Raw genomic sequence first — 26,407 nt, forward strand, 5'->3', positions numbered from 1 at the left:
TACATGAACATAGAAGCGTATGTTATAAAAAAAGTGTAATTTAACTGAATGATTTTCACATATTTATTATTTTGAATGTGAATAGTATGCGTTGTTTTATTGTTTGGTTAGTGTTTATAAAGCAGATGTTACGCCATTTCGGAATAGGACAGTCAGCTAGAAACGAAGCTTTATTTTCGGATATCTTAAGCTTCATGCTATTGCTTATCAAAAGATTTCGACACTCTTGAAAGTGTTTCATGAAGTGGTATGTTGTGTTTCAGTACCTGTGCCGAGCCCGAATCTCGTCCGACACAGAGCGGAATGAAACATCACTGTTTCGATACAATTAGTCCGTTGCAGGCGCAGGTGGACTGAAACAGTCTTATTTTGAAACAACGATACAGTTTCTGTGTCTAGCTCGAGATCCGAGACAGGGGCGGAATGAAACACCACTGTTTCGAAACAGTGAACCATAGCCGTTCCGAAACACTGAAACAGTTCCAGGTATCTATACACTGTATCGAAACATGAGAAACAGTGGCCAAGTCTATAGCGTACACACTGAAGTGCCACAGAAACTGGTATAGGCATGTGTATTCAAATACAGAGATGCGGAAGCAGACAATACGGCGCTGCGGTCGGCAACGCCTATATAAGACAAGTGTCTGGCGCTGTTGTTAGATCGGTTACTGCTGCTACAATGGCAGGTTATCAAGAGTTTGTCGGCGCACGAGCAATGGGACACAGCATCTCCGAGGTAGCGATGAAGTGGGGATTTCCCCACACGACCATTTTACGAGTGTACCGTGAATGTTAGGAATCCGGTAAAACATTAAATCTCCGACATCGCCGCGGCAAGGCAAGGCCAGGACCAACGACGACTGAAGAAAATAGTTCAACGTAACGGAAGTGCAACCCTTCCGCAAACTACTGCAGATTTCAATGTTGGGCGATCGGGCAGTTTCAGCGAGCGAACCATTCAGTTAAACATAATCGATATGGCCTTTCTGAGCCGAAGTCCAACTCGTGTACCCTCGACTAACCCCCTGTTATTTAATCCCTTCTCTGGCGGCCTTTAAGAGTACTGCTGTATCAGTGCTCAGGCGATTTCAGTTGTCTGTTTTTGTGTTTTTAAGATCGCTGAATTTTCTTGCGACAGTTGCTTTTGAAAATGGCAGCACAAGCAATAAGCAGATGGCGATTTTTAAATTTGGAAACATACATTGTCCCGCGCCGTTTTTGCAACTAAACACATTTCCCCAAAAACTTTCGACATCATCACCTGCAAGGCCATGTTGAGCAAAATCTGGCATAGCGTGAGCCCTCCACTCGTCATCGTTTTTGTATTTCCTCAAGCTTTTCGAGCACGGGAAATCGATTCACTATAGGCATCATTGTCCAATTTTTGAATTGTTGAGCTTCTGTGGGATCTACAACAGGTATGATAAATAGAGGATCTCAAAAGTCTTAACAATGCCCGACGTTGTATCAATACAAAAATATTGGCACGTTTTATAGAAATCTGTAATTGCTGAAAGGGGTCCATTTTCATCTTTTTTCAAACTTTCCATAGTCTCTGCAGCCTTCACACCAACTATATTCTCTATACCCACGAAATTTGCTGTATTTTTGAACTCAGCGTATAAAATGCTAATTTGCAGATAGCTTGCAATGTTTTCAAAAGCGTTTTTTTTTTTTTTGCTTAAATCTGCGAAGAAGTCAGGTTTCTGATTGAAACATGATATTGAAATCTGTTAGCAATGAAAGTACATAGGACATAAGTTACAAATATACCATAATAAAACGGTTGTTCTTTGTAGCCTGCATTTGGCAAATGGTTCAAATGGCTCTGAGCACTATGGGACTTAACATCTGTGGTCATCAGTCCCCTAGAACTTAGAACTACTTAAACCTAACTAACCTAAGGACATCACACACATCCATGCCCGAGGCAGGATTCGAACCTGCGACCGTAGCAGTCCCGCGGTTCCGGACTGAGCGCCTAGAACCGCTAGACCACCGAGCCTGCATTTCTTCGGCAGTTTTGAAGAATCGGCAAAGACAGATTCTGTCAGGTGGTCTTTTAATGGAATGCTCTAATACACGATACACACAAGCCTTCAACGTGAGTCATCGTGTGTGATCTGTTGCGAGAGTTTACTGTATATTCACTAGAAAAACAACTTCCAAAACTTCTTGAATTTCAGTTGTCGATGTGAACTTCTACTGAAGTGAGCTCCAATGGATCGCAAAAAATCTTCGACATTTCGTGGCAATTTGAGACAAGCTTTAAATCAAGATAGGTGCATCATATGACGTGCATTTTCGTTTGTAGTGGCTGAAGTAAATCCAACTATATTTTCAAAAGGTATGTGTTTTTTAAGGAGCATTTGTTTTAAACAATCATACAATCCAGATGCAGTTACTGATGACGCGCAACCGCCCATCCACTTTTAGGTTTTCCGTAATTTCCCTAAATCGCTTCAGGCAACTGATGGGATGCTTCCTTTGAAAGAATACGGCCGACTTCCTGTCCCATTCTTTCCTAATCCTATGGAACCGATGACCTCACTGTTCGCTTTTTTTTGCGCATGACGTCACTAAGGTACACTCGGCGCCGAAGCAGAGATTACGAGTGTCAACATTATCATTGCAAATACTTTAAATACAGTGTTCTGTTGCGTAATTTTAAGTAAGCGTTTGAAAATTCCTTATGCAGTGTCAAGGTATGCTATTAGAAGCTGTGGTTTCCACAATCGCTACCTAAGAATATTAAATAATGCTTCATGTCTTCACTTGCGATGCAAAAACTTGTGAAAGTTCAGTTCAATGTAGTCGCAACAAAAGTGCTTACGGCAAGGCAGACGCACATGCACTGCATACTTTCTCCTCGCAGTAATTCTTGTACCTTCAGAAATACCTGTTTCGACGGGACGTGAAACCATAACGTTCCTTTTCTCCCCAGAAATATGGTTTGAAACAGCGAGCAAATTCGAATTCATGTTGAAAAGATACATAAATGCAACAGTTAATTAGGAATATTTTTAAGAACTCGCGTACCTTACATATAGATCAGTTCCCCACAAATCACTGAGAAATAATAAAAAAAGGCGTCAAAATGCTAACATTCATCAATTTGTGTAACCTGTTGGAAAAAGAAAATGCGAAAAGCCGAGTAGCTCACTGTCAGTGAGCGAGGAAGTGATATTTTTCTTCGCAGTACTGAAGGGCTGAATAAAATTTGTAATATACGAAATGTGTGCGCGGTAATTTTGATTCATGATGCAATTGAATTGAAAGCTGTGTGTAATAGCGTTGTCAAAAGTATAATCTTCTACATTTCTCGGTATTATCTCATCTATACGAGTGGTTATGGCCAAGTTTTCCATAATTAACGCAGTGGATGTATGTTTACGAACAAGGAAAAATGGTATACGAACCAGCTTCGTTTCCTGGGAAGTAGCTTTCCACACAATGTTAAAGTCTTCTGCCGACCTTATTTCAATGTTAATAGTTGCCGTTTAAATGTAATTAGCTGTTTTGATTTTATGACTTTCATATTCTTCATACGTTCCGTGCTGTTTATTAGAGTAGTAACATGCGTTAAAAAACTTTTCAACACATGTGAAAAGCTGATGGTTTTCGTCGTGAACAACTATCGCAAACCATTGTCGCTGCAACATCGGAAATAAGCAGTACGATATCCTCAGTACACAGTGTACTGCTAATTAACTATACCATCTTAGGACAGTTGCCAAGTACTTTGAAAATGACACAATGAAAACGTGAACGTCTAAAAAGAAACTCGCGGCATTAAATGAAACCTAAATACCTGTGATTCCCAACAGTCCCACTTTTCAAATATGCCGACAAAGACCGAACATTGCCGTTTTAAAGGATGCCAGGATAGATTGTCTTCTGGTACATTACTGATGAGTGGGGCATAAACCTAAAATCTAATATGGCGTCCAGCAAAACAATAACAACAATAAACCTTTCACTGCCTTAATGAATAATGTAAAAATGGTTCAAATGGCTCTGAGCACTATGCGACTTAACTTCTGAGGTCATCAGTCGCCTAGAACTTAGAACTAATTAAACCTAACTAACCTAAGGACATCACACACATCCATGCCCAAGGCAGGATTCGAACCTGCGACGTAGCGGTCGCTCGGTTCCAGACTGTAGCGCCTAGAACCGCACAATGAATAATGTACCGTCACTTAATTGATACATGGTAAAAAGGCTGGCAGGAGTTGAAAAGTAGCAGACCAGAATACAGGCACAGGCGTTGTTAAAAAGTGAAGAAGCTGTATATGAGCTGCTAGAAGAACTCAGAAAAACTTAGTAATCTACCTAAGGCCGAGCGGTTCTAGGCGCTACAGTCCGGAACCGGACGACCGCTACGGTCGCAGGTTCGAATCCTGCCTCGGGCATGGATATGTGTGATGCCCTTGGGTTAAGTAGGTTTAAGTAGTTCTAAGTTCTAGGGGACTGATGACCTCAGAAGTTAAGTGCCATAGTGCTCTGAGCCATTTGAACCATTTTCTACCTAAGGATTAGTTTCTGCCTATGAAATCTACACCGTTTAAAATCATTTATCAATTTTTGCTCAAAATCATTATTATTTCCCAAGGAAAGAAAACAAAACATAAGCAGCTGAATTTATTAGAATACACATTATATGAGCTTAAATGTGGCGAGAGAGTACTGCCTATACTGTGTTCATCATAAGAGTAAACCTGCTGTAAACATTATGCCATGTATTCTTCCGCGTTTGCTTGAATTTTCATTGGATTTCGTTTCACGTGGAACGGAAGCCAAGCTGTGACCAGTACAGTTAAGTACGATCATAAGGATCTTTGTATGCTGTGATACATGGACATAGACTGCGCGATAATGCGGGACAACAGATTACCCGCGCATTAAACTTGGACAGTACTGGCCACCCCGCGGTCCAACTAACCTGAAATGATGTGAGCAGTTGCAGTTCAGAAGTAAAAACAGACGAGCAAAGAAACAATATAGCTTCTAACCTCATTTAATTTTTAAAGAGAGTGAAATAATATTCGGTAAAACTTCACCACTATGGCACGCTTCTTAGGTGACCAGAAAGCATAAAATGCTCTCGTTTCCACCTGAAATAGTATTCTAATTACGAACAAGAGTGGTGAGAAAATTCTTAACTTAAACATACAATAATTTTTCTCTGCAAGCTATGTGTCATGTAAAAGCATACACCAAGGATTTCACCGTCCTGTTAAATACTGAAGCCACTAAAGGTATTAATTACAGTCACTCGTCGTGTAATATGTTAGCTCCTTCCTTATCCGAATCCGAGAACTAAATTTGTTCTGGAACTGCCATCTGCTACGATGATAACGAGTTGATCAATAACAAAATCCACGAAGACAATCAGGCGCCGCATTTTCTCTTTTTATGAGGTGCCGTTCTATATCCCTCCAGCGTTACGCAGTGACATGTGAAAAAGCTGCGTGCGTTAGTTCCAGTACGTCTGGCAACTTAAGTCTGGTTGTTTCTCGGGCCAAATGCCCTAAATTGGCTCCAGATCAGTTCTGTTGGGTTCATCCTGTAATGGTACAGTGGAAAATGTAAAAATGCAGCATTTGTATAGTGTGCTCGATGCTGTGAAAATGATTGTTTTTCATGTTTCTACGCCATTAAATACATCTGTGTTACAAATTAATGGACATAGTCCACATAAAGAGTATTTGGTTTTTAATTTTTGCCTTAAAAATTAAGTTGTTGTGTTTTCTTAACTTAAACAACCCTTTTCATTAAATGTCTTTCATACATTATCGATAATTAAGACAGTGAAAACAGGAATTAAGCGTGTAATATGTAATTAGAAACAAGAAGACTTACATTATTCATAAAAATGATGATGAATTTTACAATTACGAGATGTAGGTATTTGAAATTGAACGAGGAAAAAAAATGACTCTCGGGAGACTTGAACCAGCGACCCAGCAGTTGGTTATCAATCTGACGCGATGCCGATTTTGTTATGCAGTTATAGCATGTATCTAAACTGCATGCAACACACTCTCTCGGAAAATTTCAAAGCCGATTATCTCTGTAAATTTAAGAAAAACATTAAGAACTCCTTATTTCTCGGCACTTTTTAACAGTGTTCCAGACGCATGTTTAACTAAGGAACATGAAGCAGCCTCAGCCATTTTCATACCGCGTATTAACAGCGCGACAATCAGAGCACAACAGTGCGGAGGCTGTGAATGTACACGATTTTTGAAATAAAAACTATTTATCTAAAGCGTGATTAAGAAACAGATTTGAATATCTTAAAGTTTCATATCACGTAACTTAGCAATAACGTATCAAATACCTAGGGTACTTCCAAGAGCGTAACAACACCAGTGTACGTGTGCCTATCGGTCGCGTTTGTGTTTGTTTATGTTGTTTGTTGTTGTGGTCTTCAGTCCTGAGACTGGTTTGATGCAGCTCTCCATGCTACTCTATCCTGTGCAAGCTTCTTCATCTCCCAGTATCTACTGCAACCTACATCCTTCTGAATCTGCTTAGTGTATTCATCTCTTGGTCTCCCTCTACGATTTTTACCCTCCACACTGCCCTCCAATGCTAAATTTGTGATCCCTTGATGCCTCAAAACATGTCCTACCAACCGATCCCTTCTTCTAGTCAAGTTGTGCCACAAACTTCTCTTCTCCCCAATCCTATTCAATACCTCCTCATTAGTTACGTGATCTACCCACCTATTTATATCAGGTTTATTCTTATGATGAACGGTGTGTAATAAACAGGGTGCAGAACGGGAACAATGCTTTGCTATACGCATGCGCTTGACAGGTTTTTTCACATGCGATCAACCATTGTTATGTTGTCATTTAAGTAACAGGTATCTGTATATAAAAGAGTATTTATCTACCCTCTTCATATGATATTGCTTGAAATCTTCTATTTGAAGCTCATTCTGATTTTAAGATCTTGAAAATCATTAGAATCAACACCTGCAACAAACTCACCAACCATCAAATTATCGCTGTTAATAAATAGCAAAGAGTTAAAATTCTTGCATATTCCTCACATAATGCCAATCCGCACAAAATCCCCAGTCGAATTGAAATCCCCCACAGATTGGTGAATTCCCCACAAATTGGCAACGCTGTGCTTGTGTGGGGCTCCTTGAGTTGCCAGCGGCAGTTAGTGGAGGGGGATGCGCAGAACGGGTGGAAAATGAGCAGCCATGCGACGCCACACCAACTGCAGTTACCAGCCGCAGTTATTGTGTTGATGTGATATGGGGTAGGTGGCCGTTTAAGCGTGAGAACGAACAGTGTGGCCGCTCCCGGTGATGCGCTCGCGATTGGCATTAAAAATGAATGTTTTGTGGTTTGTAATATAACCGAAGCAGCTTAAATGAATTGTTGTATATCTTTGCGTAAGTCTTTAATAACTAAAAGTGCCGCTGTGTTTCAATGATATCAAAATAACGGGGGTTAACAGCAACAAGTAGAGGAGGCATTGCCAACCTATCACTTATGAACCTACTACAGTGAGGTTGTGCGGACACCAGTTTGAAGTTGCAAAGACTGTACTGCATTTGGAGGCCGTCAGAAGATATTGTTCAGAAACTTCCACATTGTATCTGAGCAGTATGAAATGGTTAGGCCTGTTGCGTAAACGAAGTGTCACATCCTGTAAATTTTAGGCAAATGTAAAGGCAGTGTACGACATTTCCGTGGTAGTTGACTCACATTCCAATCAAAGTTTTCCTATCTTGTGTTTGTTCATCAACGAATCACATATGGAGTGGAAATTACTGTTGTGGTGGTAGGTTTCCAGATTGGTAGTGGATATCTTCCGCTTCGAAGGCCGTGTGTGGATATGTTAAAAGGAAATTTTAATGCCGCGTGATCAGGCTTGCGAGTTCTGGCCCCGCAATGAAACCTCGTCACTCTTGCTTGCACATGTGAGACCGCTACTTTTGTTCGCACATTTGCAGTTCCTCCATTGCGTGCAGTGTAATGTGTGTGAGAATCTACGTTTCATCTATTCACCACAGACCACTTTATGATGTTAAATTCTTCCGTAATAGCATTTGTACAGTTCTTCGTGAAAGCCTTTTTCTAACTACGTCCTCTCGTTCGCACGAGATAAAAACATTGATTCTCGCACATTTTTGTTCCATCTCTGGTAATTGGATAATACAGCATTCAATGGTTTTACGGGCGACTCAATGCCCCAAAGCTTTAGTTTGTAATTAATTGCAACATACTAAACGTTTCGTGTGAAAATCGGTTCATTGTTACGCAGTAACATACTTCCTGACATAAACACTTTTAGAGTAATTTAATGACGATTGTTAGTACACTGTGCATTTACAGAAACAAGATCACTAATTTCGTTTGTGTATAGTTCTAACATGTGACACCAGCTGTTTTCGCTCTCTGTCTTTAGCTGTAGAACACAAATGACCTTTTCCTTTCTTCTGCAGTATTATGGGTATCTGTTCTTGATTTTGAGGAACATTTGTTCCCTTGATTCCCAGAGGTGATGTTACGTTAACCGACAGATCCCATGGCAAATTTTTCTGTGGGCGTCGTTGCATGTGCGTTGAAGCAAGTATAAATCCAAGAATCTGTAGAAAATCTTCTCATCGATTGTTGTGATTTTTTACTCTGGGAAAAAAAGCGTCTGTCGCTCCTTGTACCCTTTGAAACGAAAGTATGCGTGTACCGTTCTGTCAACTTTTAAGTCTATGATCTCTGGTTTCTTTGTTGTCTGATCTACATAAATAGCACTATGCGTAATATTCGAAAGCACTACAGACTTTCCCTTATTAGGAGTGAAGGGCGCAAGTGTTTTTTCCTGGTGAAAAGTAAATTCCTGCAGTAGTATTTCCCTTCTTCTAGCGGGTAAGAAACTTTGTGGGATTTCTGCTGCCGTATTTTTACTCGTCATACCAACAGTAACTATTGCCAAGTAAAAATCTAGGAAAGGGCCAATGGCTACTTTCGTCTTTCATGCAGGAATGTCAGCGGATGCAGTGATTTATGATGGAAACTAGAGATCGCCAGAGTAGTTCCCTTTTAGAAAATTCTTCTTACTGAACTACTTCGAAGTAGTAGTTCAAGTGAATTACGTAGTTCATTTTTAACCCTCAAATACTAATAAATATGAACACATAGATAGTACCTGAACGTGTTGAATTAGAAGGCAAAATTTGATGACTTTTTTTTTTAAATGCAATATTTGGTAATTTCAAAGAGTGGTTGCCTATCGAAGCCACGGGACCCAACCATTTGGTATCCAACGAGCTATTCCAAGTAGGGATTGGCTACGATCGCGCTCGAGAAACACGCGACGCCAAGGTATTTTTCTCGAGAATGTCTCGGGTACGCTCGAGAAGTTGACAGAGCTGCGCTCTCTGAGAAATTGGCTAAACCTTCAGTACACGAAGCACTGAGCCGCAGCGGTCGTACTCGTACGTACGTGCACGGAAAACTTTGAAATTCTATGATTGATATCAACTGTACTACCGTTATTAATGTGTACTGAAGTATTAGTATATGTCTCATAAGACAAAAATCGTAGCATTGTTGTTTAAAACAAAAGCACAAAATTCGGATGAAACAGAAGCTTTATTCTTACAAAATAAATTACCTTGTACATTCTGCATGTATGCATGCATGCTTAAACGTAAAAGAGAAGTGCTATAGCCTTTTATATACAGAAACTGCGTACATGCGTTCACTTACTGAAGAAAGAAAGGAAACAAAAGCTGTTCAGCAAAAGGCATTTTTACATCCCATTGCTGCACTGCCGTCGATTTTTGTTTAGAAATATGATTTTATTAACCAATTGGCCTTTTAGTCTGCTTCTTTGTTTGTAAGTAGTCCTGTTTGCGAAAATATGCTTTCACTGGGAACAGAAGTTGCAGGTATTGCAAGATATTTTTTGGCGCGACAGCTAGACCTGGGTAACTGTTTTTTTCCGGTAGTGTAAAGGATTATCCGTTGTAGGTACGGTTCTTCCAAATGTCGTATCTCCAGGTCTATGTTATCACAACCGCTTTTCATTAGATTTTTATTGAAAACCCCTTCATCGAAAGAAGCCCATAAGGTAATACTGGCGTTTTGTACGAAATGCTACTCGTGGCTAGTGTCGTTAGCAGCCGAATGAGTAGATCGTACGGTCTCTACCACGTTTGTGCACTCTGCAATTAGGCTTGCAACGGCATTTTTTAAATGAATGGGATTCGTAAATGGTAACGTTTTGACTCTTGGGTCGAGAACTGTGGCAACGGCATGTATTTTGTTTCTATTAATCCTAGCCGGGCTATTAGTGAGTTGTGTAGATGTTGCTGTAGCTCTTGCGCTGTCGTGGTAGCCCACTTCCCACTGCATACGGTTAGGATTAGCTGTCTGATTATTGGAATAGCTTTCGAAAGAGAGGTATAGTTTTTAGTTGAGATTTCACTTGTTACCACCTCAGATGGCTCCAGTATACATAAATATTCGCTCAAAATTCGCCACTCGTCAGCTGTGAGGTTCTCTACCCCTTAATACAAAGATGATAAACAGGCTGCAATGCATTTTGCTGCACTAGACGTTGTAGCATATAAAACGTACTGTTCCATCGGGTTTCGGTTTCGTGAATCAATTTATGAACAGGTTTTTTCACTAGATCCTGGATCTCATGGAGTTTTTCATTAGCATTGCAACTTGTTTCAAAATAGCTAACAACTTTTCTGGCCTTTTCCCACATTATGCAGAGCTCACTGTTGCTGTTCAAAGAACTTTTCACAACTAAATTGATGGTGTGTGCTAAACAAGGCACACGTTGCATATCTATGTTGCCACTGTGAATAAGTTGTACGGCTGCTGTCATGTTAGTGGCGTTGTCAGTTGTGATGCTTACAACTTTATTTTTAATGTTCCGTTTTGAAATCACGTTATCTAACGCCTCACTAATATTTAGCGCCGTGTGCTTTTCCGGGAAACGGAATGTCTCGAGAGCTAAAGCTTTCAGACACCAATTAGTGTTAATGAAATGACCAGTTACAGCAATATATACCTCACTATTGAGTGAGATCCAAATATCGGCCGTTTAAGAAACACAAGTAGAGCCTTCCATGGCAAAGTTTACAGCCTCTTTCTGTTTATGGTAATCGTCCTCAATCATGAGGCGCAACTTTTCTCGATTTGGTATCTATTATTGTGGGTCCAACAGTGAAACAAAACTTCGAAAATCAGAGTCCTCGACGATTGAAAGCGGTTGAAAATCGTCTGTTGTCATGGCCACTAGTGCTTCATCTAGCTGCTGTTGCCGTTTACTTCCCTCTATGAAGAGGAACGTAAGATTTAGATCAGTGCTCCTGCAAGGGAATACGTTATGCTCGACAACGAGTCCAATAAAATGATATATCGTATCGTGCAAAAGCTAGGATAGTATAGGTTTGATTTTGGGGTATGTTTGTATATTATCGGAGTACGATTTAAAAAAATCAAATGTTTATTAAGCGTGGCGGACCGCTTCCGACACTATGAGAACTTTTGCACGGAATTCACCTTTTGTACGATATATACCTGGATATTTTGTCTGCCTCGTATTATTGGAAGAATGAGCCTCTGTATCCACGGACGTCACTGATTTATTGCTCCATAAATTGTGCCGTTTAAGATGTCTAATCATGCCCGTTGTATTTTTTGATACATTACGGAGATTTTTACGACAAATGTTGCAAGTAACGTTATCTCCATCCTCCGTAAAGTATTGCCAGCACCATGATGTTCATTTTCGAGTGTCCATATTGATTTGAATAACAACTTTACTCGAATGAAACCTGAGACATACTAGTTACGAGCACAGCGAGCGTGTTTGTCTAGTGGCGGCATTCAATTCATAAAACAGCGGCGCGACGTATGTTGCCGCAGCCAACTGGCGCGCAGCGGCACACGCGGCCGAATCTTTTCTCGTGAACTTCTCGAGAATTACTTGAGAAGTAGAGGCTCGAGGAATTCTCGGTGCGCTCGACTCTCCGCGCCTCGCCATTCTATCTCTGATTCCAAGTCGACCATGTGACTGCAGTGGTGGGAGTTATGAGCAGTGTTTACGGCATTCACTAAAGCAACAGAAAAAGAATGTTGCCTAAAATACTTGTAATTAGAAAGGAAATGAGTGACCTCACTCGTCATCGACGTTGTCGTCATTAGAAAGTCAGTCTGATGTTTTTGCCACAGAAACATTCTGGTTTGGCCTAACCTGGGTAGAATGCCCATGTCATGTAAAAATATAGGTAGAGGTCAGTTGCGTCAACCTTCCCTTGCAACCGCAAGTTTTGGAAATACAAATACTGAAACAAGTAGAGATGGTCTCTTTCTACTGGACGCCCTTCTGAATTAATGGAAGAGTTCACTGATATCCACAGGCGCTCGATGTTCTGCGTATGCACACTGGATTATCGGAAGACAAGAACTCTACCCAGTGGTTCATGAACTCATGATTGAATCCTTCTGTTTATAATGGCCTGTAGTATTGAGAGCCGTCTTTAATCACTTTGCTACCGGGCAGTATAAAGTGCTTTATGAAACCGACTAGTTAAACCGTCTCTCCGGAGAACACACTTGCCATAAAGCATTTCCGGGACTCTCGTTCTGTGCCACCGAATACCTAAGTGTGTTCAATTTCATTCTGTAAATGTCGTCCTCCTGGTTTTCCTTCCTGCTATGTGCAAATCGCCCACTTCAATAATTTTATTTGGTCAACCGATCTGTACACTGTCGTTCGTGAGTACTACATAAAGCTGGTATTACATGACGATCCGCCGCGAAAGGTACCGGTCTAGCGGTAGAACGGGCGAAACTATGAAAATTACCAGACCGTTATCCGTGCGCCAGAATAGAGTTGTTGTTGTGGTCTCCAGTCCAGAGACTGGTTTGATGCATCTCTCCATGCTACTCTATCCTGTGCAAGGTTCATCTCCCAGTACCTACTGCAACCAACATCCTTCTGAATCTGTTTTGTGTATTGGTCTCCCTCTACGATTCCTACCCTCTACGCTGCCCTCCAGTACTAAATTGGTGATCCCTCGATGTCTCAGAACATGTCCTACCAACCGATCCCTTCTTCTAGTCGAGTTGTGCCACAAATTTCTCTTCTCTCCAATTCCATTCAGTACCTCATCATTAGTTATGTGATCTACCCGTCTAATCTTGAGCATTCTTCTGTAGCGCCACATTTCGAAAGCTTCTATTCTCTTGTCTAAACTATTAATCGTCCATTTCACTTCCATACATGGCTACACTCCATACAAATACTTTCAGAAACGACTTCCTGACACTTAAATCTATACTCGATGTTAACAAATTTCTCTTCTTAAGAAACGCTTTCCTTGCCATTGCCAGTCTAAATTTTATATCCTCTCTACTCCGACCATCATCAGTTATTTTTCTCCCCAAATAGCAAAACCCCTTAACTACTTTAAGCGTCTCATTTCCTAATCTAATTCCCGCAACATCACCCGATTTTATTCGACTACATTCCATTATCCTCGTTTTGCTTTTGTTGATGTTCATCTTATATCCTCCTCTCAAGACACTGTGCATTCCGTTCAACTGCTCTTCCAGGTCCTTTGCTGTCTCTGACAGAATTACAATGTCATCGGCGAACCTCAACGTTTTTATTTCTTCTCCATGGATTTTAATTCCTACTCCGAATTTTTCTTTTGTTTCCTTTACTGCTTGCCCAATATACAGATTGAATAACATCGGGGAAAGGCTACAACTCTGTCTCGCTCCCCTCCCAACCACTACTTTCCTTTCATACCCTTCGACTCTTATAACTGCCATCTAGTTTCTGTACAAATTGGAAATAGCCTTTTGCTCCCTGTATTTTACCCCTGCCACCTTCAGAATTTGAAGGAGAGTGTTCCACTCAACATTGTGAAAAGCTTTCTCTAAGTCTACAAATGCTAGAAACGTAGGTTTGCCTTTCATTAATCGAAGATAAGTCGTAGGGTCAGTATTGCCTCACGTGTTCCAACATTAATACGGATTCCAAACTTATCTTCCCCGAGGACGGCTTCTACCAGTTTTTCCATTCGTCTGTAAAGAATTCGTGTTAGTATTTTGCAGCCTTGGCTTATTAAACAGATAGTTCAGTAATTTTCACATCTGTCAACACCTGCTTTATTTGGGATTGGAATTATTGTATTCTTCTTTAAGTCTGAGGGTATTTCGCCTGTCTCATACATCTTGCTCACCAGATGGTAGAGTTTCGGCAGGCTTGGCTCTCCCAAGGCTGTCAGTAGTCGTAATGGAATGTTGTCTACTCCCGGGGCCTTGTTTCGACTCAGGTCTTTCAGTGCTCTGTCAAACTCTTCACGCAGTATCATATCTCCTATTTCATCATCTACATTCTCTTCCACTTCTATAATATTGTCCTCAAGAACATATCCCTTGTATAGACCCTCTTCCACCTTTCTGCTTTCCCTTCTTTGCTTAGAACTGGGTTTCCATCTGAACACTTGATATTCATGCAAGTGGTCCTGTTTTCTCCAAAGGTCTCTTTAATTTTCCTGTAGAAGGTAATGCCTTAGCTTATGAATGTTCATGTTTGTTTTGATTGCATCTCTTGTTTAATTCAGCATCACAGAAAAGAAAAACTGGTAGTGATTGGCGAAAAAGTCCGTGTAGTTTCTCCCTGTGCGATAGACGAGGGCTGAAAAACTCTGAGTAGCACTTATATACCGTATATTCAAAACTTGGACAAATAACACAAGTACATCTTTAATTATTCGTCCTTTAAAGTGCTAGAAATTGCAGTGCATGCACCCACAACTTTTGAAATGGTGGGCAGTGCTACTCTGTGGCTAAAAGCCACTCTTACGATCCCCCATTCGCCAGGAAACGTAATATTGCAACCAATCTGCAACATAACAGGGCGTTTATCGGTATTTTATCTGTGATCTAGGCTGGCATGACAACAAAACGTGTAAACTTATAATTCTGACCTTTGAGAAGGTGAGACAATCTCCCGTATGACTGTGTCACTTTCTGATTCCATGTTGTATAATAGACTGCAGCTTCTCGGAACAGACCATGTCCATTCTAACGAAGTTCCGATATTCTTGTGGGTCTTGGGGCCTCAGTTCTTTCCTTAACTGTGAATATCCCTGCCTTCGTTCTTTCTTTTTAGCCTGGTTGGAACCCAACAACGTCTGGTTCAAATGGCTCTGAGCACTATGTGACTTAACATCTGAGGTCATCAGCCCCCTAGACTTAGAACTACTTAAACCTAACTAACCTAAGGACATTACACACAGCCATGCCCGAGGCACGATTCGAACCTGCGACCGTAGCAGTCATGCGGTTCCAGACTGAAGCGCCTAGAACCGCTCGGCCACCGCGGACGGCAACAACGTCTGGCTTCTCGTTTTCGTTGCCGTTCTGCCCTAATCCGAAGTTTTACTGTCACTGTCGGGGCAATAGATCCAAAAACAAGTCGATCCTCTTTGTACAACATGCTGTATAAATGTAAGTTTCGATATACATATACCTGTGTAAATAAGCGTCTCAATATAAAAGTGTTGAGTCTGTAATGCAGAACAGTACTAACCTACACAAGAGAAAAACAATTACTCAATAAATAATGGTAAAAAAATTCTTATGAAATAGGAACCTTGAATTCACAGAAATAATTTGAACGTTTGATGTTCCAGTGTCTCATACAGTCACCCTTGAGTTGTGCGAGGTAGAACGAACAACTTTACTAGACTTTCGTGTATTGTCAGCTGCTGCGCATGCGTGCTAGGTATATCCCGCGTGGATTGTGTAATAGGTCGGAGTGAACCAGTTTGTAGTTACAGGTATGCACGTTAGTGGCACTGGTGCATATGTGTACGGTTTAGGTGCATCGTGTAACACGAGCTTAAGACTTCCTTGCCAAACCCGAAGTAGTCGCACACGGTATAGGTAGATAAGTCAGTTTCTGATGCTGTCGCTTGCAGGGTGTACACTCTTAATGCAGCAGGGTACAAGAATTATGCTGGTCTGGATCGATAAGTTCGAATATTTTTCCTGATAGGCGTTCTTTTACCAGTGTTTCCACAAGGAAATTGGAAAGGTATTTCACTATCAGAACGCACTTTCATAGACTTCGCCCACCACAATCTACACAATCCCTCCTGTCGTCATCCGGTGTTAGCCCATACTTCGACAAAAATTCAAACAATTCCCTACATTAGATAAGGATAGAATTATTCTTCCACGTCAGGCAATCGACCGAATAAACGTCTTAAGACACCAAACATCTCAGTACCGAAAAATTTGTATAGATTTCCGTAGCAACACACAAATAATTTATCATAACTCCCGCCACCTCAGTCTCGTGGTCAATTTACAATCACAAGTTCGTTATCTATCGTCTGGGGTCCGAGCTGCGGTAGGCAGACACTCATGGAAATTACCCAATATGTTATTGAAAGGGGCAGCAGGAATCACTAAGAGCGTTTATCTGCTTCCTGCCTCTTTTTCATATCTGATGCAACCTGGAGGAAGGAATAATGGTTCAAATGGCTCTGAGCACTATGGGACTTAACATCTTAGGTCATCAGTCCCCTAGAACTTAGAACCACTTAAACCTAACTAACCTAAGGACTTCACACATATCCATGCTCGAGGCAGGATTCGAACCTGCGACCGTAGCAGTCCCACAGTTCCGGACTGCAGGGCCTAGAGCCGCACTTCCACAGCGGCCGGCAGGAAGGAATAACACGTTCGTATTTAATAGGTCACAAAAATTTATTCTTAAGATGGGAAAGAAATATTTATATATAAAGAGTAGCCTACACAACTGTGTTGGAAGGACAACAAATATTTATTCAGAATAATGTTTCAATTATAGTACTTTCTTTTAGTGAAATATCTAAACTCAAAGTATTAACCATTATATTGTAGAAAAATTATATAATTAGATATCTCGTTTGTGAGCAACCTATTCCTATTCTCCGTCATTATTTGATCAGCTTTTGAAAAAAAAACTATGGCAAGGAACTGAGGCAGCTGGTAAGCACAACCTTTTCATTGCAATTTGGTGCAAGTAAAGGTATATTAATTTTCTTTGTTCCCACCAAAACAACAGGTCACGCAATCTGTAACAGTAGTTCAGCTAAGTATCTGTTTATGCGATATTAGCGTCTTTTGGGTTTTGTTGTGGAGGAAGCCATTGTTCCTCTATAGAATTTCTCTCAGATCTTTGACGAGCTTAGTGCACGCAGGGATGACGAAATTTGAGGTTGGGTGGGGTATGGAATATCATTCTGTTTTTGTTACATATTATTTCTTGAACTTTGGCCCCTAAACGGGTGTAGACTGCTTCTTACTCTCTACTATGTTTGAAAGCATACTTTTTAAAATTTGGGTCAACGAACGTTGATTTAGGAATTAATTCATGTTCATTTGATGTCTGCTTATCAGTGATTTCCTTTAGCAACTTATCGCACACTTGTTTTAACACTTGAGGGAAATTTGGGGCTTTTGATACGTTGACAAAAGTCGCACAAATTTCTGGACAAAACCGTTGTTTTAGACGGCGTGACACTTCTTGCAGCGCCCATTTTCGTGGTTACGTAGTAAAAAATTTCTTATTTATTTATGGTGTGTTCTGTAATAATCGTCTGTTGTCAGTACATCGTGCTTTAAAAACTGTCGTATAACCTGAGAACTCTTTTGAGCTCCTTCACCCCGTTGGTGTTCCGGGCGCTAACATGCCATTTAACATCATTCAAACCTTAAATACTCACTGTAGCTCAGAAAGATAGCGAAGCTACCCCTCTGAAGGTTTTATTTCGCGGCAAATTTTTCTATGTTCAGATGCCTTATCTTAATGGTTCTTGGCCTGACGTGAAGATAAACCAGTTTGCGATGCATTTGGGGAAACTTGGACTTGGTTGTAGAAATCATAGCCGGCCGGTGTGGCCGTGCGGTTAAAGGCGCTTCAGTCTGGAACCGCGTGACCGCTCCGGTCGCAGGTTCGAATCCTACCTCGGGCATGGGTGTGTGTGATGTCCTTAGGTTAGTTAGGTTTAAGTAGTTCTAAGTTCTAGGGGACTGATGACCACAGATGTTAAGTCCCATAGTGCTCAGAGCCATTTGAACCATTAGAAATCATATTTTGCGTCACTCGGTCACACTTTGCAACATGTCGCCCATAAAAACTACAAAATGTCATTTCAATCACGTTTATTTTATTGAACCAGGCAACTGAAGGAAAATGAACCCACTTCTGGAGATTGCGGAGATACACTTATTACCCGTGATATAATCTGAATCCGGTTACGGAGATACAGTTATTACCTGAGATGTAATCTGAATCCAGAAGTTTGTCTGAGCCTGAACCCAAGGAAACTGTCAATGTAAGACAGGGGCGGGCAGGAATCCTGCATGTGTGCGGTGCACTTGCACGCGTGCAGTTAACAGGTGTTCTGCGTGCACAAAGGGGCAAGCTGGCCACCTGCTTACCTCCCCTCCCAACCATACCTTCTGTCCACTCCTTCCTCTGTAATGCGTTTTGTTTTTCTAGCTTGCGTTATTGAATGATGGAATAAGGTTAGCAGGAGTGCTTGAAATAAATCATTGTTTGAAAGAGTACCTATTAACTACGATGCGTTTTATTTAATTATCACAGGTGGAATTTACAATACGTTTAATATCTGGAACAAAATTTCTACATACAGACAAACGCAAACAGTTACGTAAATTTTCATCACTTATGTTTGCTCTTAACCGAGGCTTATTAATTCAGCAAATGATTTTCCAGCTCTCACTATATTAAGCGCAATTTTATAGCTTGCACGTACCGCTGGGCTATTATTGTTGTCGTCCTGAAAAATTGAAAACAGTGCTTCATAAAATGTTAAATCAGTTAGATGAGACATGACGAAAGAAAGTCGCATATCTCTCGTGACAACGGCAACTAGGACAGATGCATCTAATATCGTCAGGTCGCTCTTCTTAAGCTTAGTCAGTTTCCCCATCCGCTCAGAATCCGACAATAAATTGTACTCGTCCTTGTGAAATTTATTATAATGGCCTTCAATACTAAACTTCCGCTGACCAGCGAGAATACTGCCACATATTAAACATTTCGAATTTTCACGTTTTTGCACAAAGAAAAAATGATTCTCCCAGTACTTTTTAAAAGATAGCAAATCACGTCTCCGTTTCCTTGACTCACTCTGCATTTTCCGGTTCTTGAAATACAACGTTCACTACGTAGTGGTCGCTTCGCATCAACGTCCGCGGCATGGCCTTGTACTACACTGCCGCAACCTGCCGGCTGTCGCCACTGCCCCATTCGACGATTGCACGCGAGCAGCACACGTGGAGCGTTGTGCGCTCACGAGCCGCGTGCAACGTCTGCCCGCCCCTGATGTAAGAGAATATGGCGTAGTGTGAAACAGTCCAATTTGTTGTTTTATTGCAGTAGAAAACTGGCAATTGATTCTAAGTAATGAAAACGTGAAGTCAACCACATGAGCACTAAAAGGAATCTGTTAAATTTCGGTTTCACAATAAATCACACAAATCTGAAGGCTGCGGTTCCAATTAAATGCTTAGAAAAGGCAACAGCTCTACTAAAAACACAGCTTACACTACGTTTGTCTGCTCTGCTCTGCTCTGCTCTGGAGTACTGCTATGTTGTGTGCGATCCGCATCAGACAGGATTGACAGAGGACATCCAAAACTTCAAAGAACGGCAGCTCGTTTTCTATTATCGCGAAACAGAGGGGGGAGTGCCAAGAATATGATACGCGATTTAGGGTGGCAATGATTGAAAGAAAGGCGTTTTTCGTTGCGGTAGGATCTTCTCATGAAATGCAAATCACTATTTTTCTCTTTCGAACACGAAAATATTGTTTAGGGCGCACCTGCATAGGAAGAAATGATCATCCTAATGAAATAAGAGAAATGAGAACTGCAACGGAAAGATTTAAATGTTTGTCATTCCCGCACGCTGTTTCAAAGTCGGTCTCGTAAACTGACTTCCGGCCGGGAGAACTATGTGCTGAACACATGTCCCTCCAATCTTGGGCCTTCGTGGCCTATTCGGCCGGAGTTTAGTTTTTTTTGTTTGTTTGTTGGATAGTGGAATGGTAGAGAAATAGTTTGTAGGTGGTTCGACGAACCATTTACAGGGTACTTACATGCGAATGCAGAGTAGTCGTTGGACATAGAAGCAGCACATCTGTTTACTTCCACAACATATTTCGAGTACTTGGCTTGCAGGACCTGTGACTTTTCTTCAAAGCATAGTTTTGTCTCCTCAGCAGTTATATCTCGACTTTTAATCTGTACGTTTCCTGTCTAGTAGTAACATCTGGGTCAAGAACTACCTTTGTGCTCGTCGACTGATCTAATTCAATTTTCTTCGGAGATAAAAGCTTCTGAAGCAGACAGCGTACTCTTACCTTTTTTCATCGGCGATCTCTATAAAAACAATATGGGAATAATTCCAAATTCTTAGGAGGATGGATGTCTTGCAATTATATGTACTTTGTCGTTGCTGGTTCTCGTAATAACTGGATGTATCTCCATGTCAGTTTGGAACTTTGAGATGGCAGCAGTCTCCCTTTAAGTATCTTCTCAAAGTAAACCCCAAAAGTTCCTTGTTTAAGTCCCGCCCATAATCTTCTAAAAGGAAATTATCTCAACAAATCCTTGCATTGTCTACATTAACAGAATCAGTTCTTTCACAGCGTGACATCAATGTTCACTGTAGCTGTCCTGTCTTTTGGAAATCGATGGAAAACTACATCTGCAGTTTTATATCAAGAATTTTTGCATTCAGAAATAGCACAGTGATTTCTAATTTTGCTCATAGTATTACAGCTCGACCAGCAAGACGAATAGCTAATAGGCAGATGCATTTTATTTATTTCAACGCCGGGATTTGGGAATTTGCTTGAATTTGTGGGGGCATAATAAGTTAAATTGGCAATACTTAACTTTGCCTTCTTATAAAAAGGTTTCGAAAGCAATTGTCGACATGCAAATAATCAACGTCCTTCGAAATATAAAATTTCCATGCAAGCAGTCAGTCAAGTTCATAAGTCACTGCTATAGAGTTTGTATCACAGCTCCTCGTCTAGTGCGGCTGTGTGCGACCGAGGCTAGCTGGAGCGGCGCTTACACTGTCTTCGTATAGGTGCCGCTCCTGTCGTGCTGCGGTCCTGTAGTCAGTGTTCTATTGGCTGACGTCTCACAGCCTTCTCCGCGGTTACGTTCTGAGCCGACGTGCTGGCGCTTGATGTTACGCCCGAACAAAATTAACAGTGCACTTGTAGTGTTCTCGATTCTCGCTTCCTGTATTCTTAACGACGCCACGTCGTGTCATTAGCAATCACGTCGGGAAGCAAATATGGCATGCAGCGCGCACACCACCCTTTCCATGGGTGCGCTTTTGCCAACTCAACACAGGGGTACTTTCCTATAGCTCCTCCAGCACGTTTGTTAAAGTACGATCTATCGGTTCTATATGTTGACAAGTACCAACACAATAATTTCACAATTACATTATCCCCCTGCGGGTTCGGGGGTAAGAATAGGCCCGCGGTATTCCTGCCTGTCGTAAGAGGCGACAAAAAGGAGTCTCAAACGTTTCGGCGTTATGTGATGGTCCCCTGTTGGGTTTGACCTCCATATCTCAAAATTCTGCCGAAGAACGAGCCGAATGGGGAAGGGCGCCTTACTTGGTGCATTGTGTCCATCTTGTGATCAGACCTTTCACCAGCTTATTTGTCATTGCATTGCAGTTCTGCCCGCTCTCCATCTTTTGGGCGTGGGTACGTTCCTGCGTGCACTTTCCACCGTGCGCTGTGCAGTGCCACTTTTTGCACAGACGACGACCGTGGACCACATTTCACCTAACATCCAGCATGGTAGCCAGTCCGTTGTGGTGGGGCCACCATTTACCCTGTTGGTTGTAGCCCCCTGACAACACAGGGATCGCTCTACGGATGCCTGCGCCGTTAACTCCCCACGTATGTCAAGGAGTAGATGCCCATCTCCCTGGGGCATTGGGACTCCTGGCAATGGCCGTCCTGCTAGGTGGCCCTTGCTGAGCCTGGGTGGCGCCCATGGGTAGGGCCCTTGGTCGGAGTGGGTGGCATCAGGGAGGATGACCCACAATGAAGCATGGTATATCATCTCTCGCTGGCGGCCAGCCGCCAAGAATCTCTAAGCGTTCCAAAGCTCACTTTAAGGCTAATGTGTATGACCCCAAATAGTTTCCCTCCCTGGCCACACCATGGGAGGAACGAAAGGCTATGAATGACAGCGAAAGGTATTCGCCCCGGTATCTCGTCGGTACCAGAGCTGACGGGGAATCGTTTGTGTCTGTGAAGCCTCAGTTCTTCGTAGAACATTTAGAGGACAAGGTCGGGGAGGTGGAGGGCTTGTCCAAAATGCGGTCAGGGTCAGTCTTAATAAAAACAGCATCCTCTGTCAAGTCACCAGCCTTGCTCGCTTGTACGCAGCTGGGGGATGTTTCTGTTACTATCACCCTGCATAAAAGCTTAAATATGGTCCAGGGCATTATTTTACACAGAGATCTTCTTTTACAGTCCGATGACGAGCTGCGCGCCAACTTAGAGCGACGAGGTGTCCATTTCGTCAGGCGCGTCCGCCGGGGTCGGAGGGATCATCAAGTTGCCACCGGTGCCTTCATCTTGGCCTTACCTGAGAAGGTCAAGGTGATGGTCTACCATTGTGATGTGAAACCCTATATCCCTCCCCCGATGGGGTGCTTCAAGTGTTGGAAGTTTGGCCATATGTCTTCTCACTGTGCTTCCACCTTCATCTGTCGCGATTGTGGTCGACCATCCCATCCTGATACTCCATGTGCCCCGCCTTCCATCTGTGTCAACTGTGGAGACCACCATACCTCTTGCTCGCCGGACTGTAAGATTCTCCAGAAGGAGCGGAAAATAATGGAATACAAGACCCTGGATAGGCTGACTTACACTGAGGCTAAGTGTAAGTGAGAACGACTGCATGCAGTATGCATGGCGTCCACTTATGCCGCCACTGTCGCTCCTGGTACAGTTCCCATAGCTGCACCATACACCGTTAGCCCTCAGAGCCAGAGAACCACACCTGCCCCCTTGATGGTGGGGGGCACTTCCTGTTGCTCCTACTCCATCTACTTCAGGAGCAATGCCCCCCCCCCCCCTCCATCGGGGACATCAGTTCCCCCTTCCCAGCCAGAGAAGCGTAAGACTTCTTTGGCTCCTCTCGCCAGGAAGGGGTCCGTTGGGGACCTACCTTCGCAATTTCTGACCGGTACAACAGCGGACACCTGCAAGTGGCTCAAACGACAACCGGTCCCTGGTCGTAGCGCCTCACGGTCGTCGTCCGTCCCTGAGACTGAACCAATGAAGCCCTCCCAGCCTGAACCACCGAAGGCTCAGCGATAAAAGCTGAAAAAGAAAAAGGTACCCAAGAATCCCGACATTGCGGTGGCACCCATCCCACCGCTTCCTACAAGCTCAGTGTCTGAGGACGAGGTCGAGATTCTGGCGTCTGCTGAAGACATGGATCTCGCCGGTCCCTCAAACGCCATGGGTATCACTCACGCGGGTACTGAATCAGTGGCAGCGAGGGAACAAGCAGCGTAAATTGCCTTCCCAGACCCTTCACGCCTTTCTCAGCCATGGACACTATCATCCTCCAGAGGAACTGCAGCGGTTTCTTCCACCATCTAGCTGAGCTCTGACAATTTATCAGCCTTCACCCTTTCTTCTGCATTGCTCTTCAGCAAACTTGGTTTCCAGCAATGCGAACCCCCGCCCTCCGTGGCTATCGGGGCAGCTTATGAAAGGGTGTCTGGTGGCGTCTGCATCTATGTCCTTCAGTCTCTGCACAGCGAGTCTGTCCCTCTACGAACACCTTTAGAGGCTGTCGCTGTACGGGTGTGGACGCCACAGGCTGTTACCGTCTGCAATCTTTACCTTCCACCAGATGATGTCTCGCAGCATGTCCTGGCTGCGCTGATAGCCCAATTGCCGCAACCTTTCTTGTTACTGGGCGACTTCAACGCCCATAATCCTCTGTGGGTGGGTCAGTGGCAACAGGTCGAGGCGCCACCATTGAGCATTTATTGGACAAGCTTGATATTTCCATTTTAAATGATGGTGCCATCACACACTTCAGTGTGGCGCATGGCACGTACTCCGCCATCGACCTATCGATCTGCAGCCCTAGCCTCTTACCTTCTGTCCAATGGTGAGTGCATGTCGACCTTTGTGGTAGTGACCACTTTCCGATCTTTCTGTCACTGCCACAGCGTCACTCTTCTGGGCGCCCTAGCAGATGGGCTATGAATAAGGCTGACTGGGACTTGTTCTCCTCCATTGCCGCTATTGAGCCTCTCTCTCTCATGACGCCATTGATGGGGTGGTTCACTCGGTCACCACCAGCATCGTTACTGCCGCAGAATCTGCCATTCCCCGTTCTTCTGGGTCCTCTCGGCGGAGGACTGTGCCTTGGTGGTCGCCTGAGATCGCTGAGGCGATTTAAGATCGCCAGGCGCTACTGCGTCACAAGCGACATCCCTCCATTGAACACCTCATCACCTTCAAATGGCTGCGTGTGCCCGCCCGCCGCCTATTCCGCCAACGCAAGCAGGAGTTCTGGGAGCGGTATGTGTCCACCATTGGTCTCCATGTCTCTCCATCGCAGGTCTGGGCCAAGATCAGACGCCTCTATGGCTATCGGACCCCTGTCAGCGTCCCTGCACTCTCCTTGAATGGAGCAGTTTGTACAGACTCCGACGAAATTGCCAACAGCTTGGCAGAGCATTTTGCTCTTAGTTCCGCTTCTTCCAATTACCCACTGGCCTTCCGCTCCATTAAAGAGCGGATGGAACGTTGGCGCCTTTCTTTTCGCATCCACCAACCTGACTCCTAGAATGTTCCATTCAGTGAGTGGGAATTTCACAGTGCCCTCGCCGCTTGTCCTGATACCGCTCCTGGGCCAGATCGCGTCCACTGTCAAATGCTGAAACGCCTTTCAGTGGACTGCCAGTGACGTCTCCTCGACCTTTACAGCCGTATTTGGGTCGAGGGGGAGTTTCCGTCGCATTGGCGGGAAAGCGTTGTCATCCCCGTTTTGAAACCGGGCAAGAGCTCTTTGGAGGTGGACAGCAACCGTCCCATTAGCCTCACCAAAGTTTTTGCTGGTTGCTTGAACGGATGGTGAGCCGGCGCTTGAATTGGGTACTGGAGTCTCGGGGCCTTCTGGCTCTGTCTCAGGGTGGGTTCCGTAAAGGCCGCTCCGCTGCTGACAATCTGGTGAGCCTGGAATCAGCTGTCCGTACTGCCTTTGCCCGCCGTCAGCACCTGGTCGCTGTCATTTTCGACATGCGGAAGGCATACGATACGACATGGCATCATCACATCCTTTCTATACTTAATGAATTGGGTCTTTGGGGTCCACTGCCGATTTTCATCCGAAATGTTCTGTCGCATCGAACCTTCCGCATGCAAGTCGCGGCCTCATGTAGTTCCTCCCGTGTCCAGGAGAACAGGGTACCACAGGGATCTGTCCTAAGTGTCTGCCTGTTTTTAATTGCAATCAATGGGCTCGCTGCAGCAGTGGGAAATTCTGCCTCCGCTTCCCTGTATGCTGACGACTTCTGCCTCTACTATAGCTCCATTGGCATTGCAGCTGCTTAATGTCAGCTGCAGGGCGCTATCCACAAGGCGCATTCTTGGGCTGTAGCACATTGTTTCCAGTTTTCAGCTGCCAAGACCTGCATTATGCATTTGTGCCGGCGCCGAACAGTCCACCCTGACCCGCGGCTTTATCTTCCCAGCGAACTTCTTGCTGTGGTGGAGACACACAGATTTTTGGGAGTTGTTTTTGTTGCCCGTTTGACTTGGCTGCCTCATATTCGACAGCTTAAACAGACGTGTTGGCGGCATCTAAGTGCTCTGCGATGCTTGAGCCACACTAGCTGGGGCGCTGATCGATCTACCCTCTTACGGCTTAACCAGGCGTTAATCCAGTCCCGCCTGGATTATGGGAGTCTGGCTTATGGTTCAGCATCCCCATCTGCGTTGTGGGTGCTGGACCCAATACTACACAGCAGGATACGACTTGCCACTGTTGCCTTCCGGACCAGCCCCGTTGACAGCATACTTGTGGAGGCAGGTGTCCCTCCACTGTGGTTGTGGCGCCAACATTTACTGGCCGGTTATGTTGCCCATGTTTTTAGATTGCCCCGGCATCCAAATTATCTTCTAACCTAACCTAACCTAACCTAACCTAACCAAAGTTCCCGCAATCGGTCGTCCATCTGCCAGAACGTCGGCCCCGGTCAGGTTGTATGTGTCTAAGAGCTACTCTCTGGGCTTGGGATT

General features: G+C 43.5%; 1 protein-coding gene across 1 annotated transcript in view; it reads right to left on the minus strand.

The window, feature by feature from the left end:
- Positions 1–3,103: 3,103 nt before the first annotated feature.
- LOC126156501 (trichohyalin-like) overlaps positions 3,104–26,407 on the minus strand; it is a 170,206-nt gene continuing 146,902 nt past the window's right edge. Inside the window, exon 4 of the mRNA XM_049916315.1 lies at positions 3,104–3,127. Coding sequence (XP_049772272.1) covers positions 3,104–3,127 — 24 coding nt within the window. The remainder of the gene's footprint in view (positions 3,128–26,407) is intronic.

Source organism: Schistocerca cancellata, chromosome 2, assembly GCF_023864275.1.
Source record: "Schistocerca cancellata isolate TAMUIC-IGC-003103 chromosome 2, iqSchCanc2.1, whole genome shotgun sequence".
Classification (NCBI taxonomy): Eukaryota; Metazoa; Arthropoda; class Insecta; order Orthoptera; family Acrididae; genus Schistocerca; species Schistocerca cancellata.